The sequence below is a fragment of the Mesocricetus auratus genome, unplaced genomic scaffold (assembly GCF_017639785.1).
Source record: "Mesocricetus auratus isolate SY011 unplaced genomic scaffold, BCM_Maur_2.0 Super-Scaffold_100028, whole genome shotgun sequence".
NCBI lineage: Eukaryota > Metazoa > Chordata > Mammalia > Rodentia > Cricetidae > Mesocricetus > Mesocricetus auratus.
In genome coordinates, this window is record NW_024429209.1 from 25,047,892 (window position 1) to 25,065,499 (window position 17,608).

General features: G+C 42.1%; 1 protein-coding gene across 1 annotated transcript in view; it reads left to right on the plus strand.

Moving 5' to 3' along the window:
• Prpf6 (pre-mRNA processing factor 6) overlaps positions 1-17,608 on the plus strand; it is a 52,243-nt gene that overhangs the window by 13,536 nt on the left and 21,099 nt on the right. Inside the window, exons 9-11 of the mRNA XM_005074555.4 lie at positions 474-636; positions 8,533-8,651; positions 9,426-9,644. Coding sequence (XP_005074612.1) covers positions 474-636; positions 8,533-8,651; positions 9,426-9,644 — 501 coding nt within the window. The remainder of the gene's footprint in view (positions 1-473; positions 637-8,532; positions 8,652-9,425; positions 9,645-17,608) is intronic.

Sequence of the window (17,608 nt, forward strand, 5' to 3'; positions counted from 1 at the left end):
AAACCTTACAGGTTAGTACTAGTTCTTAGTATATTCCAGCACTTGTGTTTTGGGAGGTGGGGTGATTAGACAAGATTAAAAAGTGCTATGAAACCAACTGAATGTTAAATGCGCTACTGTGTGGACTAGATATTCCTGAGAGTGAAAGAAACCCTCTGTGGAATTCTCCAAACATTAGGCATAAATCAGAACTTCCCAGGCAAACATATGGTCTTTGCTTTTTCCAAAGACTTTGCCTACAGTAAATTGTATTTTTTGTTTTTGTTTATGAAGGATTATGTTTGTCTTTCATTCTGACAAGGTAGCCCATTTCTGAGCTGTGTCATTGCCAGATAAACTCTCATATGTATGTGTTTATGGCCAAGTTGATGATCCTTATAAAATTTGGGGACCCCAGAGTTACCTATGTCTTCCTTGTGGTTTCCAGACTGTTCTTAATGCTCCTTTTTTTTTTTTTTTTCTTTTGGCCCCAGAGTGAAGATGTCTGGCTAGAAGCAGCCAGGTTACAGCCTGGGGACACAGCCAAGGCTGTGGTGGCACAAGCTGTCCGTCATCTCCCACAGTCTGTTAGGATCTACATTAGAGCAGCAGAGCTAGAAACAGACATTCGAGCAAAGAAACGTGTTCTTCGGAAAGGTAAGCCTCCCTGGGAGGTAACCCTCAGGCTGTGCCTTGAAGGTGTTTTTCTTGGTTTCTGATGTTTTGTTCTCTTGGAGAGCAGCTTTACTCCTCCTTTGCTCAGGCTTTTTGTGAGAGTAAGTTAAGAAGTTGGTGATGTTGTCTAGCCCTTTTCCTGGGCTGGTTGTCTCTGCCCTTGAACCTTCTGTAAGGGACTCTGGTAGGGGAGTTCTTACACTGATTGGAGGCCACATTCCTACCTTTCTATAGTGTGTGAGTCACTGTCATCCCAGTTTTCCTTATTCATAATACAGATTCCAGCTTGCTTCTGTGGCTTCGGAGGTTAGATAAGATAGCTGTAGGAGGAAGTGTACATAGCCATGCCCTTTGACATGATCGAAGGTTGTGTCTACAGGGTAGTATACCCCTTGATGTAAGTCTGAGATTACTGATGGTCACACCTGAGTACATGGTCATTGGATTCCTTCCTGCACTGATTGTATCTCATAGCACCTATAAGGCTATAATACATGCTGTCCATCCATGGTCAGCTAAAATACAGTTTAGTTTTGTTTTTTAAAGATTGCCAGGCAGTGATGGCACGTGCCTTTAATCCCAGCACTCAGGAGGCTGATGCAGGTAGATCTCTGCGTTCAAGGCCAACTTGGTTTGGTCTACAGAGGTAGTTCCAGGACAGCCAGGGCTACACAGAAACCTTGTCTCAGGAACACCCCTCCCTGCTAAAAACAAGTATGTATTCAGGAGTCCCAGAGACCAGAAAAGGGCATCAGATCCCCTGGAACTGGAGTTATAGGCAGTTGACAACCACTGTACAGGGGTCCTTTGGAAGATTAGCAAATACTCTTATTAGAGTCATCTCAAAGAAGATAACAGCATTTATTGGCAGTTTTGCTTGTTACTGTAATTCATAAAAGTAGTGCTGTTCCCTGTACCAGATCTTGTCATAAGTGCTGCTTTTGGACTTGGCTTCAGAACAGAAGCTGGTCAGAGGGGTGTTGCTCAGAAAACTGTGCAGGTGGTGTATTTGGCATGAGCACCCAGGTCTGACTCAGTCCGGTCTGTTTGTGGCGTCAAAGCATTTTCAGCAAAAGCTTTCCACTCTTCTTTTTCACTGTGTGTTTGTGTAGAGATAGAATGTATAAGCTAAGTCTCATGGGCTGATAAGGCTGTGGGCTCTTGAGTTGAACATAGGTTCTTCTTGCTTGCTTCCTGTGTCTGTTACTAGCCAGTGAGACTGTTCTCTGGTTCCTCTAATCAGGTGATCTTGCTTGCCTGATGTGTTTACTCTTCCAGATCTTGTTTTCTGCATGTAGGTCAACTGCCCATTGAAGTCCCTATAATGCAAACAGGAGCAGAAAGTTAATACCTGTCTTGATTTGTATAATAGGAATCCATGCACTACTTCTTTCAGACCAGTAAATAGTTCTTTAATGAAAGGCACATTGAGCTTTGGCTAATTGGCATGACTTATTTCAGGTAGATCTGCTGAACTGTTTGATAAATGGTCTTGAATGTTTTGTGTCCACTCCCTGTTCACCATGACATTGTCTGGGGTTCATTTTCATTTGGCTTGGATTCTGGGGAGTGGGGAGTATGTTCATGGAGGTGGTAGCCTGGCTGTGCAGGGTGGAAGGATTATTTCCAAGGCTCTTCAGGTCTGTCAGGGAGAGGCCTCCTGCTTTGTTCTCCAGAGATAATGCTAAGATGAAGGGACTAGCGTTTGCTATTGCTTCCTGATTCTAGGCATGATCTGTCCTTAAGAGAGTTTCTAGAAACAGGGTTCTTTTTTCTGGGTATCTGGAACAGAGCCTGGAGCTTCTGCACTGAGTAGTTAGTAAGCACTTGGAAGACAGGCACTGCTGGAAGATCCTGGGTTTAAGATGGAGATAGCAATTACTTCCTACAGTACCTTAGGCACTTTGCCAGTTGTTGGGGACTTGACAGGGTATATTTCTGACATCCTCTTTCTTGTTTAGAGAAATGATATTTTAGTGCTGTTCTGAAACCAGAGGAAGTAGAGCGACTTAGGGGATGTGCTTAACCTCTGAGGTCTTCAATATCTTCATCTGTAAAAGGGAAAAGGGAATCTCAGGTCCAGGGAAGGTGATTTGTCTGCAACCCAGCAGGTTAGGTGGTGTCCCCAGTGACTAGAACACCCTGGAGAGCTCAGGCCATTGTAGACTGTTTGCTATCAGCTTTCCTTAAGATAATTTGACTATGTATTTATAGTAATGTGCCACTCTGCTATTAACACTGACACTTGAAAATGGAGGTTTTTTTTTTTTTTACATTGGAACTAAATGTCTCCAGTGGTCATCACGGACATGTCTGGGAGCACAGGGACAGTAGTACAGTTCTCAGTGTATCAGTTTTCTCTCCTCAGGATTCCCTGGCCACAGGGGAGTCCATCGGCTGGATTGTACTTGTCTTCCCTTTAGCTATATTCATTCTCAGCATTTTCAGGCCTGGGTTTGGCTCCGTGGGCTGCCTGTGCTGTGAGTTGGATTCAGCACTTATTGGCTACCAGTAGTACTTATTGAGAGGAGCCTGGGGATCCTGCCTGTTTTATTTTTTTGTTTTGTTTTGTTTTGTTTTTTTAAGACAGGGTCTGTGTAGCCTTGGCTGTCTTGGAATTTGCTCCGTATGCCAAGCTGGCCTCAACTTAGAGATTTGTAAGCGGAGGATTCTTTTGCCTAGCCTGGTCCCTCAGCCACTTTTAGGTCTGCTGGCATCTTGCTTCTTGGGTGGCTGGCTGGTGTCTTCCAGACTCTACCCTTCTCCTGTATTCCTGGTTGGATTTTTCACTCTATCCTGCCTTGCCATAGGCCAAAACAGCTTTATTTATCAACTAATGAGAGCAACACATATTCACATCATACAGAAAGACATCCCTCAGCAGAGATTAGCCTGCGTTTGCCTTCTAAGTGTTGGGATTAAGGAAGGGCCTACACCACCTCTGCCCAGCATGATCCTGCCCTTCTTGTGTGAGGTTGGTGACTCTGTAAGTATAGTCCCACCCAGGTAGCCCGTGTTCCAGAAATGGAATTTTGAAGAGAATAAAGGTACAGAAACACATCGTCTCTGTCATTATCACTACTACCATTACTACCATGCATACACAGAGAGCAACTATGCTAATAACTATGTCCTATACTGGAGATGGGATTTTTTTCCCCCTCTGTTGTGTGGGTATCCAGGGTAAGCTCTTTACCTGTATGAATGGTCCTGTGACCTAGACCCTTTAAGGACTGGATCTCTAGCTGGTGGTTTTGCTATTTTTGACTAATTTCATTAACTTCTTCTTCTTTTTTTTTTTTTTTTTTTGGTTTTTCAAGACAGGGTTTCTCTGTATTGTTTTGGAGGCTGTCCTGGACCTCGCTCTGTAGACCATGCTGGCCTCGAACTCACAGAGATCCACCTGCCTCTGCCTCCCAAGTGCTGGGATTAAAGGCATGCACCACAACTCCCGGCTCATTAACTTCTTTTTTAAGGCTGGGTCTTAAATGTTTTTGCTTTCTGGGTTCTGCATACAGGTATGCAGTATCATGCCAGGCTCTCCTATTAGCTTTATACTTGCAAATAGAAGCATTAAATTAAGACTCAAAATCCCTCTGACCTGTAAAATGGTCTCCCCAGACTATAATCACAACTTGAGTGTCCCACAGGAGTCAGGGTTGGCCTCACAACTTGATTGAATTGTTCTGCTTTTGGATTAAGCCTCTTGTTGGCAAGGTTTGCAAAAAGTAAAAGTAGGCATAAAGTCTGTGAGGTCTGTTCAGACAGTATTGAACATTTAGAGACCTGTGTGTTCTGCTATATAGGTTTGTGTTTACACATGGTGATGCTTCATGAAAGGTTGAGGCTTTGGCTTGTAAGGTCCTTTTGTCTTTTGGTGCTCTTAAGAGCTTGGGAAATAATCTTTATTTTCTGGTTATCGGTTGACTCAAGTGAATTTAATCCTAGGTCAAGGCTTTTTCCTTCTTAGTCCTGTGGTCCTAAGGCTTTTCTAGAGCCGTGAATGTGTTCCTAGGGTAGCAGGCAAGTCATTAGCCTCTAATTGTGGGAAGTTTCTGCCTGTGACTTACAGTGTCCATGCTGTACCTGCCTTTGCTCCACTCCATCTTTTCTGTGCTATTTCCAACTTGATGAAGCTGCCGCATTTGCCCCCTCTTGAGGCATGGTTAGGTAATGCTCAATAAATGGAGAAGCACGCTGTATGAGGTCTTAGGCAGTGATGACTCCCTGCTGGGATCATCTTCCTTGGTAGGAGAGCAGATATGGCAGGAGGACTCAGCTTCTTCTGTAAGGCTGTGCTCTGAAAGCCTTCCTGAGGATTGGTACAGTTAGTTGTGATGGTGTTAGATCTGTGGGGTCAGAAGAACTTAGACCTGCCGCTGAGTTGTATGTTCCTTTAGGTCTTCTGTGCAGCAAAACCTAGAGTACTTTTAGCAGGCAGGAAGTTGGGGCTCTGAGATTAGATGTTAACTTCCAGTAGGTACTATAAGAGCAGCATTGGTTCATCATGGAAGGGAAGTTCCAATGTGCCCCAGACCATGGGACCCTTCAAGATTCCCCCAAGGGTAGACCCTTTGGGTTTGTAAGAGATATCTTCTGTTTTTCTGACCTGTATATCTTGAGTACATGATGCTCCTGCTTACAAGCTCCAGTCATCATAGTGATGTCCACCAAAGGCTTGGTCTATATTTAGTGGAGCAACTGGTCCTGCTTGGCTGCTTGAGAAGGGAAAGAATATTACAGTGGCTGCTTTGTCCTGCTCGGTGGCACAAAGGTTTAGTGGAACAAAGCTCTCACACACAGGAAGGTAGGTCTGCCACTGCTGAGTAGGCTGAGCTGTTCAACAGGCCACACTGATTTTGTATAGCTCCCCCAGATAGTATACCCTGTGCCAGTTTCATGTGAGTTTTGTGGGTCTGCATGTTCTACAGCATTAATCCTTGGGTCTATTTACAGCAAGGTTGACCTGTGTGCTTATAGGAAATCAGATCATATGGGGACTGTTTGGGAATCACTGTAGTGTCTCAAGAATAGAGTTTTCTTACATTTGTCAGTTCCAAGCAGTCATCATCAACCCCATAGGAAGCTGACTAGAGGCTTGGTTATGACCTGGCTGCCTGAGTGCCTGAAGCCTACAGATCTCTGGGTCATCTGCCCTGTTCTGAAGAAAGGCTCCTGAGTTGCCTCCCTTACCTAATGTCATTCCAAGTTATTTTGAGTGTGAGCTAAAGTGTGGCAAAGTCATGTAGTGCCCTTTGTTAACATTCATCCTGCCAACTGTACAGAGCCTTCTGGGATCATTGCTATTTTCTTTTCCATGATTTCTTTTTCCTCATCATAGCCTGCTCAGTAGGTCCTTTCTTGGAGTCATCACTTCTTGAATGCAGCTTGAGTTGTGTTTTGTTTTCTTTTACATTTATTTATTTAGCGTGTGTGTGTGTGTGTGTGTGTGTGTGTGTGTGTGTGTGTGTGTGTGTGTGTGTTAAGAGCACTGTTTGTTCTTCCAGAGGTCCTGAGTTCAATTCCTGGCAACCACATGGTGGCTCACAACCACCTTGAATGAGATCTGGTACCCTCTGCTGGTCTACAGGCAGAAGACCCCCCACACAACAAACAAATAAATAAATAAATAAATAAAAGATTTATTATGTAGTGTTCTGCCTATATGTGTGCCTGCAGGCCAGAAGAGGACACCACAGCTCATTATAGATGGTTGTAAGTCACCATGTGGTTGCTGGGAACTGAACTCAGAACCTCTGGGAGAGTAGCCAGTGTGCTTAACCACTGAGCCATTTCTCTAGCCCATGTTTTGTTTTCTAAAGTTAAAAAGAAATTTTGTGTGTGTGTGTTTTGTCCACATGTATGTCTCTTTGTATTGTATGCGTGCCTGGTGCCCACAGAGGGCAGAAGAAGATGATCTCCTGGGGCTGAAGTTAGAGAAAGTTGTCAACAGCCTAGTGGTTGCTGGGAATCAAAACCCCGTCCTCTCAGAGAGCAGCCAGCACTCTTAGTCACTGAGCCATCTTTCTTGCCCCAAAGATTTATTTTATTTATTTACTTTTATTTTACTGCATGTATGTCTGTGTGCTACATGCATGCAGTACCCTCAGAGGCCAGAGGAAAGAAAGCATCATATGCCCCTAGAACTGGAGTTAACAGACAGTTGTGAGCTACCATGTGGGTGCTGGGAACTGAATCTGTACCCTCTGCAAGGGCAGCAAGTATTTGTAACCACTGAGCCATTTTCCAGTCCTTGATTTTTGCTTTTTGAGATAGAGTCTCACTACGTAGCCTTGGTAATTATGGTATAAACCAGGTTGGCCTTGAACTCATATATATCTCTCAAGTGCTGGGATTAAAAGTATGCACCACTATGACCAGCCTCCCTCCCTCCCTTTCTCCCTTTGTGTGTGTGTGTGTGTGTGTGGTGATAGTGGTGTTGAATCCAAGATTTCATACATCCAAGCACGTGCTTTATTGAGTTACATTGCAGTTTTTCACAGTGGTCTCTTTCATCCACAGTTTTACTTGAGTCTCAGTTTCCCACATTCATCACAATATGAGAACTAATAGAGAATTGTAGAAATAATCAGGGTATGGGGACACATTCTATCCTGTAAAAGGTAGAGACAGGAGGATCAGGAATTCAAACTCATCCTTTACTACACAGACATCCTTCACAAAATGGCAAGTTTGAGGGTATATGAGGTTCTGGGGCTGGGGGAGTAAGCTTACACATCAAAAACTTGCATACTGCAGAAAGAAGCCATTCACAAGTTTAAGTCGCATTATATTCTGCGAATATGGTGAAATCTCCGTCAACCTGTCAAGAACCTGAACTGCCTCTGTGGAGTGTCCATACTACCCGTCATGCTGCTGGCCAATGAATTAGTCATTGTCTCAGTTATCTAATGTAAAACATAAATGCACACATACATAGATTCTGGTACTCTACAGAGTATCCCATCATTGTTCTGTAGGAGTCCTTTCTAGAGTTTACTTATGGCTTTTTCATCTTTTTTGAAGTTTCAGGTATTTGTTTGTTTTTCAAGATAGGTTTTCTCTGTGTAGCTTTGGAGCCTGTCCTGGTACTTGCTCTATAGACCAGGCTGACTTCAAACTCACAGAGATCTGCCAGCCTCTGCCTCCTGAGTGCTAGGAATTTCTTTTTAAAGATTTATTTATTTATTTATTACATATATAGTGTTCTGCCTACATGCAGTGCTCTTAACCTCTGAGTCATTTCTCCAACAGCAGCTCCCCCCCCCAGGATTAAAGGCATGTAAGGTATGTGCCACCTTGCCTGGCTAGTTTCAGGTATTCTTAAGGGAAAATATAATCAGGAGGTCTTTTTTTTTTTTTTTGGTTTTTACGAGACAGGGTTTCTCTGTATTGTCGGAGGCTATCGGTCCAGCCCAGCCTTGAACTCACAGAGATCCGCCTGCCTCTGCCTCCCGAGTGCTGGGATTAAAGGCATGCGCCACCACCGCCCGGCCAGGAGGTCTTTTTGACACTGGTCATTTAAAATATATTTTAGTAAACCATATATAGATTTCAGGTATATGGTTTGTACATGCCCATGAAATAGTGCCCTCAACCTAGACAATTTAAGTCATTTCCCTTATATGGCCTGTTCTCTTGCAAATGTTCATCCTGTTCTCAGACTTCAGTGGAGCCATATAGTATTGATGTGACGAGTCCTACTGATACAACCTCAACAACCTTTGACTGTTTCTTTCTGGCTTTACGTCTACCCCAAAATCAAAGGACCCACAAAATGGACGTGTTTGTAGTCCTTGATCATCACTATTGGGGGCTGTCTTATCTAACTGGCAGTGTCCTCCTGACACAAATCTCTTGTCATTTGACCTTTTCCAGCCCTTGAGCATGTCCCAAACTCTGTTCGATTGTGGAAAGCAGCCGTTGAGCTTGAAGAGCCTGAAGATGCTAGAATCATGTTGAGCCGGGCGGTAGAGTGCTGTCCCACCAGTGTAGAGGTGAGTCTGCTGGGCTCAGGCCCACCACCACATCGTAGAAGGCTGAAGCCAGTCCAGTGCCTGAGACTGCTGTATGTATGCTGCTTACACAAGTTACATCCTGCATTAGAGGACATTGTGGAACCCAGAATGGTATTCTACAGTATTGTCAAGTACGGTAACAGGTAGCTTCAGTTAGTCATGCTGCATACAGGTAAAGGAGCATTGCGTGTGGTGGATGGGAAATTCAAGTAGTGCACAGTACATGCTGTGGGTGCACAGTGTATGTGTGTGGATGAACAAAACTGAGTCTCTTTTGCACATCCCTGATAGCTATAGAAAACTGTTGGGAACCGTACTCAGGTATCTGCACACATTCACACTCAAAACAGAAATCGTCTGTACATTTTAGGGGTGGAATCTTGCAGTCAGTAGTTTTGGGGCATGAGAATTCCAGAGGGCACAACTGTCGATGAACCCATCCCACTCACCTTTTTACCCTAGCACCTGCCATCAAGTCTGGCACACTGCACATTTAAACAATGCTTAGAACCTCTGAGTCCTGTCAACCTTTTGTGTCAGAAGCATTGCTGAACAGTTGGTGTAGTGAAAGGGGCTGCTATGAATGATTATAGGCTCTGCTTAAGCTTGAGAGCTTCCAGAAAGCCCTTTGTAGAAGGGCTGTGCGCCAGTGAGACTGGCTTGCCATCTAGCCTAGAAGATACCACTTGGTATCTTCCAGCATTCAACATACTTTTCTCTCTCTCTCTTTTTTTTTAATGTATTTTTGTGTAGCTTTGGCTTGCTTTGGCAAGGCTGGAAACTTATGAAAATGCTCGAAAGGTCTTAAATAAAGCCCGTGAGAATATTCCCACAGACCGGCACATCTGGATCACAGCTGCTAAACTTGAGGAGGCCAATGGCAACACTCAGATGGTGGAGAAGATCATTGACCGAGCCATCACCTCCCTGCGGGCCAATGGTGTGGAGATCAATCGGGAACAGTGGATCCAAGTAAGCTGTTGCTCCATGTTCTGTTCTGAATACAGAGTCATTGACTTTGGTGTTGCATACTTGTACCGGCACTCAGGAAGCTAAGGCAGGAGGATTGCAGGTATAAGGACATCCTGGGTAGTCTACATGGCAGGATTCTGTCTTGAATGAGTGATAAGTAAATACGATTTTTTTCCATTTTATTTTATGTATATAGATGTTTGACTGCATGCATATCTGTGCTCCAAAAGAGGAACTGGAGTTATAAACTGCTGTGTAGGTGCTTGGAATTGAACCCAGATCCTCTGAAAGAATAGCCAGTGCTCTCAACCATTGAGCCATCTCCCTCTCCTATGATTTTTGTGTGTTGAGGTCTCACATAAGATATAGGGTGGTACTGGAGAGTTCCCACACTGGCAAAAGGAACAGGCTCATTGTGACTTTGCTCCATATGTGATAAAACATATGACCGAAATAACTTGAGGAGGAAAGGGTTTATTTAGCTTATACTTTCATATTACTGTTCATCATCAAAAGTCAGGACAGGAATGCAAACAAGGCAGGAGCTGATGCCAGGGCCATGGAGGGTTGCTTATTGTCTTTCGAGACAGGCTTTCTCTGTAGCTTTGGCGGCTGTCCTGGAACTTGTTCTGTAGACCAGGCTGGCCTCAACTTCACAGAGATCCACCTGTCTCTGCCTCCCAAGTGCTGGAATTAAGGGCATGTGCCACCACCAGTCTAGGAATGACGCTCCTACCAACAATGGGTGGGGCCCTCCCCTGTCAGTCGCTAATTAAAGTGCCGTACAGGCCTGCCTACAACCAATCGGAGAAATTATTACCCCCTCCTCTCTCTTTGTTTCTTTTTTTTTGAGACAGGATTTTTCTATGTAACCCGGCTGTCCTGGAACTCACTCTGCAGACCAGGCTGGCCTTAAACTCAGAGATCTGCTTGCCTCTCCTCTGCCTCTCAAATGCTGGGATTAAAGGAGTGTGCTACCACTGCCCAGCTAGAAGCATTTTCTTAACTGCGGTTCCCTCCTCCCAGATTACTTTAGTTTGTGTCAAGTTGATGTAAAACTAGACAGCACTCTAGGAAATACAATGTAATCTTCTGGGTCCAGCCCTTCAAGTCTTTTGTTCATTAAGCTGTGTCACCATTTCTGTTACCTAATAGCTGTGTTTTCCCTTCTACCTTGAAGATTTTCCATAACTTTGTGTGTGCGTTTGAGTGTCTATGTCTGTGTCCTTTTGCTACCTTTTAAAGCTCTTTTTTTTTTTTTTTTGTGCTCAGAACCTTTTTCACCAGGCATAGTGGTTTAGGGAGCAAGAGTACCTGGTTTAGGCCAGTTTACTCTACATACTGAGTTCTAGGCCAGTCAGGGCTACTTAGCCGCTGAGCCCTCCTTCCAGCCTTTTATTATTGTTGTTATTTTTTGCCTTATTTGTTTTAAGACAAGGTCTCCTTATGCAGCCCTGGCTGGCTTGGAGCTCACTGTGTAGACTCATTCACAGATCTGCCTGACTCTAGCTCCCAAGTACTGGTTTTAAAGGCATGTGTGCAGCAGCAGCATTGATTTTGGTGATACACCTTGGTATAATGTTTCTTATGCTTAGAGTTTATCTTGTTTTTTTTTTTTTTTTTGGTTGTTGTTAGTGGTGGTGGTGGTGGTGGTGGTGGTATAATATATTTATATGTTTGACACACTTAGATGCCAGAGGAAGACATTGGGTTTCCTGCTCTAGCACCTTGGGGAGGAGGACTCTCTGTGTAGCTCTGGCTATCCTGGAACTCACTCTGTAAATCAGGTTGGCCCTGAACTCAGAGAACTGCCTGCCTGTGCCTTGAGTGCTGTGATTAAAAGCCTGGTCATACCTAGCTTTTCATGATGGTACTTGGAAGGAATTTGAATTCAGGTCCTCATACCTGTGCAACAAACACTCTACCCACTGTGCCATCTCCCCCGTCCCTCCGTAGGCTTCGTTGGAAATTTTTGTTCACTATGTTTTCTGATACCACCTCCCCTATTGAAGGGAGGCATTGTTCACAGAACCTTTATTTATTATTAATTTTAAAATTAGACTTTCTTTTTAAATTACACCTATTAGGCCAGGTGGTGGTGGCTCACGCCTTTAATCCCAGCACTCGGGAGGGAGAGGCAGGCGAATCTCTGTGAGTTCGAGGCCAGCATGGTCTACAAGAGCTAGTTCCAAGACAGCCTCCAAAGCCACAGAGAAACCCTGTTTCGAAAAACCAAACAATAAATAAATAAATAAATAAATAAACGAAAAAATAAATAAGTTACATTTATTGTGAGTGTGCCCATAGTATACATGTGGAAGTCAGAGGACAGCTTGTAAGTTGGTTCTCGCTTCCACCATGTGAGTCTTGGGGATTGAACTCAGGTTGTCAGCTTGGTGGCATGTACCCAGTGAGCCATTTCACCAGTCCTAGAATTTAATTTTGACAGTTTATTAAATTACAATTGATGTTATAGGGCTGGGGAGGAAGCTCATTTTACAATATTTATCTATCATGTGTAATGCCTGGAGTTGAATCTCCAGTATTACACATGTACAGGAAATTCTATAAAATTCATCTCTCTTATTTGAATCTAATCTGTATTAATCTTGATGGTAGTCATAGCTTTTCTTCTCATGGAAATAAAAGCCAGACCTCTTCCCCAGTGTAACACATATCCTGGTTTCTATTTTGAGGTCGGCACATCTTTAAAGTATACAGGCTAATTTAGCAATTTTTTTCTGCCATCCAATGTTTCTCCGCAGCTGTAATTCCTTTCTCATTGCTTATAAAAAAATTAGAGTTGCTGGGCGGTGATGGCTTATGCCTTTAATCCCAGCACTTGGGAGGCAGAAACAGACGGATCTCTGAGATCGAGTCCAGCCTGGTCTACAGAGCGAGTTCCAGGACAGGCTCTAAAGCTACAGAGAAACCCTATCTCTGAAAACTGCCCCCCAAAAAATAATAGTAAAATAAATAAATAAATCTAAATAAAAATAAACTAAAAAATTAAAGTTAATAAAGCATTGTGTAACCTGTCCCTGGGAATCTTTATTAGCCCTTTCTGTTTATTAAGCATATCTTTTAAAGTATGATTGGATCTCTCTGTAACTGTTTGTCCTGTAGGTATTGTGCCTGAAATATGCTTTTTGTTGTAATATGTAAAAAGCTTTCATTTTACTAGAGGCTTATTGGAGCATCATCAGTCTTTTTTTTTTTGTTTTTTTGTTTTTTTGTTTTTTTGTTTTTCGAGACAGGTTTCTCTGTATTGTTTTGGAGGCTGTCCTGGAACTCACTCTGTAGACCAGGCTGGCCTCGAACTTACAGAGATCCGCCTGCCTCTGCCTCCCGAGTGCTGGGATTAAAGGCGTGCGCCACCAATGCCCGGCTGCATTATCAGTCTTAATTTCTACAGGTATTCCCATAATGGCCATGACTTTAAATAAATGTGTAATTACAGAGTTAGCTTTTTCAGAATTCAAAGCTGTTGTCCATTGAAATTCTGAATGTGTATCTGTGATAAGGTGCACATACATCAATTTTCCAAACTTCGCAAAAGAAACACATCCATTTGCCAAATTTCATTTCTTTGAATACCCTTTGGGTTACTTCCTGCAGATAGTGTGGAGTTTGGTTATACAAAAAACAAGTAGAATGCTTTCTTATATTTTCCTTGGCTTGTTGTCAAATGATGGAAAAATCTTTCTTCAAAACTTTGTTATTAACATGATGTTTCTTATGAAATTCTAAGGCTTCTGGTACATTTCCTGTCAAAATTGATCAGTGTCATCATTGCTTTGTGCTAGAGGACCTGGTAAATCCCACATAGGATCTGATATGTGTTATATATAAGAGATTATTTCTATTTCTGATTATTTCTTATAACTGAAAATAAATAACAAAGTTAATTTTCAATCATCTAAGTTTAGCCATTTCAGTATGTAGAACAACTCTTTTTATGTTTTGAGAGTCAGTAACTATATTCAGAGGTTCTGGAAAATCTGATAATACCATGAAACTAGCATACAATTCTGACTTTTGAATGGAATCATAAGGGCTTTGAACCATTTCATTATTTTTCCTGACTTAACCTGCCTTTTCTGTCTTATTTCCATCAGTATTGGTGTTCATTGTACCATGTGAGGAAGGATCCAATTAGTTCTTTTTATTAGTAAAAGATACCACAATTTTTGCTGGGCCTACTATTTCTTTCAATTGACAAAGTCTCAATTTTCCTTTTAGAATCAATTCAGAAGCCTTTTCTACATAAGTCTTTATTTATTCTGTATACCATTCTAAGATGTTTCCTCTCTGCGTAAGAATTCCTGTAGGAGCTGGTTTGTGGTGGTACACACCTTTAATCCCAGCACTAGGGAGGCAGAGGCAGGTGGATCTCTGTGAGTTCGAGGCCACCCTGGTTTACAAAGTGAGTTCCAGGACAGCCAGGACTGTTAACATGGAAAAACCCTATGTTCAGAATATAATCAAGCTCTGGCTCCAACTGATTCACATGTGTGTCCTGTAATTTCTTTTCTACCAAAGCCAGTTAGTTCTCTCTTAGCCTCAGCTGATAAATTGTTTTGGAATTTTTAAAGTCCTTGTCACCTTGTAAGGTTTGAAATAAATTACTTAGTTCTTGAGTTGTTAATCCAGTTGTGGACTGTAGCCAGTTAATATCTCTCAGCAGTTTTTGAAAATCATTAAGAGTTCATAATGGATTTCTCCTGATTTGTGTTATCTATGGTTGAATTTTCTGTAAACCTATCTTACATCCTGGGTAATTAATAGCATATCCTCTTTGTATTTTTTTCAGGAGCAATTTGTAATCCCCAACAAGGCAAAAATATTTTTTTAATTCATCAAACATTTTTTTCTAAGGTATCTGCATTTGAATCAGCTAGTAAAATATTATCCACACCAGCTGGTGGTGGTGGCGCACGCCTTTAATCCCAGCACTCAGGAGGCAGAGGCAGGGGGATCTCTGTGAGTTCGAGGCCACCCTGGTCTACAAAGTGAGTTCCAGGACAGCCTGTTACACAGAGAAACCCTGTCTCAAAAAACAAAAATAAAGAAATAAATAAGTCATTCATATAATTGTAAATTATAGATTGAGAAAGCTATTTATGAATTATTTCTAATGGCTGTTGTACAAAATACTGACACAAGATGGGGCTGTTTAACATTCCTTGTAGAAGAATTTTTATGGTCTCTCCTGAAAATTTTGTTTTATCTATTGAACTGTTTTGTGATCCAGAGCAATATGTTTTTAAACAGCAGTTATTAAGTCTTTTAATTGCTCTGTGGATGAGGGTTTTCGATGATTATAGGGAATGATTGAACCAAACTTGATATTGGGGCCTATGAGAGGCGCTCTAAGGCATTTCTGAAGGCAAAGTGTAACCTTGCCTGTTTCTTGTTGATCTGCGTTTATTAACCCAGTATAGGTCTTTGTTACCCCTTTCCTATGTTCCAGAAAGCTGGGGCCTTCTTTTTGAATTATCTCTACCCTCACCAATGATTTATTTTTAGATGACCTTATTTATCATAATTAAAACATTTGACCTTTTGCTTTTCTTAAAATTTTTAGAAATCATTTTCCCTATCAAAGTAACATCATAGATGTGAGATCCAATATCAGCTGTGTTTTTAATCCATTCACCTATTGGTACTGATCTTGCTTTTAAAGGCCTATTCATCCTTTTGTATTTTGTATTAGCATTATTTATTTGTTTGTTTATTGTTTTTCGAGACAGGGTTTCTCTGTATTGTTTTGGAGGCTGTCCTGGAACTAGCTCTTTGTAGACCAGGCTGGTCTTGAACTCACAAAGATCCGCCTGCCTCTGCCTCCCAAGTGCTGGAGCTAAAGGTGTGTGCCACCAATGCCAGGCTTGAATTAGCATTTTAAAAATGCCAATCTTTGTCTAACTTTTGGATCTGATAATATTTTATTTACAGCTGAAGTTAACTTTTGCAAAAAGTCTGTGAAGGCTTTTTCTTTTGGACTCGTATAATTTTAGTAAATGATTCAGTCCTCTTTCCTGAATCTTTAACCTTGTCCCAAGCATTCAAAGCTGTTTTACGACATATGGCCAAGGTGTGATCATCAAATCCAAACTGTCTTTGTAAATCTGCATATTGGCCTTCCCCAAGAAGCTGGTCTTGGGAAATATTGACACCTCTGTTGTTCTCTGACCCTAGCTTTCACTTCTTGCCATGTTTTTTTATTGTAACTGAGGATCAGCTTCTAATATTGTTGCAGCTAAATCTTTTCATTTTGGGGGGATAATTTTGTTCTGAGTTGCCCATGAATGTAACATCTGATTTACATAGGATTAATGCTTACCATATGAAACAACTGCTTCCTTAAATCTAACATTTTTACAGGATTTTATTTAATAACCTTTGTATAGCTTTGGGGGTGTCTATCATCTGGTGGTTGTTCTTGTAACTGGATAAATTAGGGTTGGTTTTCTAATAGCCTTGGGCTGCTTCTCTTCAGTTTCATAATGTAATGGTACAGAAGGTTTTGTTCTAGATTCCTCTGTCTGTGTGTGAACTTTTTTTAGTTTTGTTAATAGGTCTTTTTAAGGTTTGTATCTTATCAGTCATTTTGTCGTATATAGCCCAGATATTGAGTCCTCCCCTTTTTTTTGAGACCGGGTTTCTCTGTCTCAAATTTTTTTCTAAATTTTTCTGTTATTAATAAAGCTCAGGAGTCAGATATTGGGATAAGAACTGATTGGTCAGAGAAGTGGTTGAAGTGACCAGTGACCTCTTCTCTTGATCCAAAAAGGCCTTCAATCTCTCTAAGCCCCTCTCTACTATTTCCTCTATCTCCCCGTATGTATTCTGGGTCCTCCAAAACTTCTATGGCTAATTCTGGTCAGCTAGCCACTAACTCTGCCCCCAGTCAAGGTTAAACTTTTTTATTAACAGTCTCGGAATATCAACGCAAATAAACGCCCTGCAACAGGGCTTGCAGTTTTGTAGATGGGCTGGCCAGTGAGTCCCTAGGAGCCACCTGCTTCTTCCCAGAGTCCTGGGGTTACAGGTGTATGCTGTGAAACCCAGCCTTTTATGTGGATGGTGAGGATCCATACTCAGGTTCTCTCTGGCTGTTCTGGAACTTGTTATATAGACCAAGATGACCTGTTCACAGAGAGTCACCTGCCTGTGCTTTGCTAAAGGCATGCACCACCTCACCTAGGCCCCAAGCAATACTCTGCTGATTATTTGCCTGGGCAGAAATCCTCTGTGCCTTTATCCTGTTGCTTTGGAGGTTTCCGGGCTGTCTGTCATTTCTTAACTAGCTGCGTACAGGGTAACTCCAGATGATCATTTTCACTGGCTTCACCCTTACTTAAGGATGCCATACAAGGTGCAACTGGGGTTCTGTTTCTGCACTGCATCTTCTATTATACTTAGTCCTGTGTACATCTATGCAATTCTCTGCTACTGACCTATTTCCCAGTCTTTGACTGTAGTTATAATCTTTTAATGTCCTTGTCTGGTTGGTTTCCTTGGCATCTCTACTACCTCTACCCATCATGCCTTGCCTCCCACAGTAATCTAGAGTACCAAGTGGCACCTTTAGATTGTCCTATGTAGTCTTCATGTTGTTACAGTGTCAGGTTCTTATATTTATATTGTGTAAAAGGTACCTAGATGTTTGAGGAAAAGGTCTAGTTAGCAGTGCTAGCTTTTTCTACAGAAATCCTACTGCCTCTGCCTTTAGCGTGCTGGAATTAAAAGTGTGTGCCACCATGCCTGGCTCAATCTATCTTCTTGTAGACACCATCAGGGAGGCAGGTTGAGGCTGTTGCTAAAGTACAGAGAAATTTGACAGAGTTCAGATTATGTTATTTTATGCTTTCCTCTTCTGTCTTCTGCTTCCTTTTACTAGAATGTGACAGAGGGACTGAATATGTATCAGTTTTGTGTTCAATCATTTTCATGTTATTTGT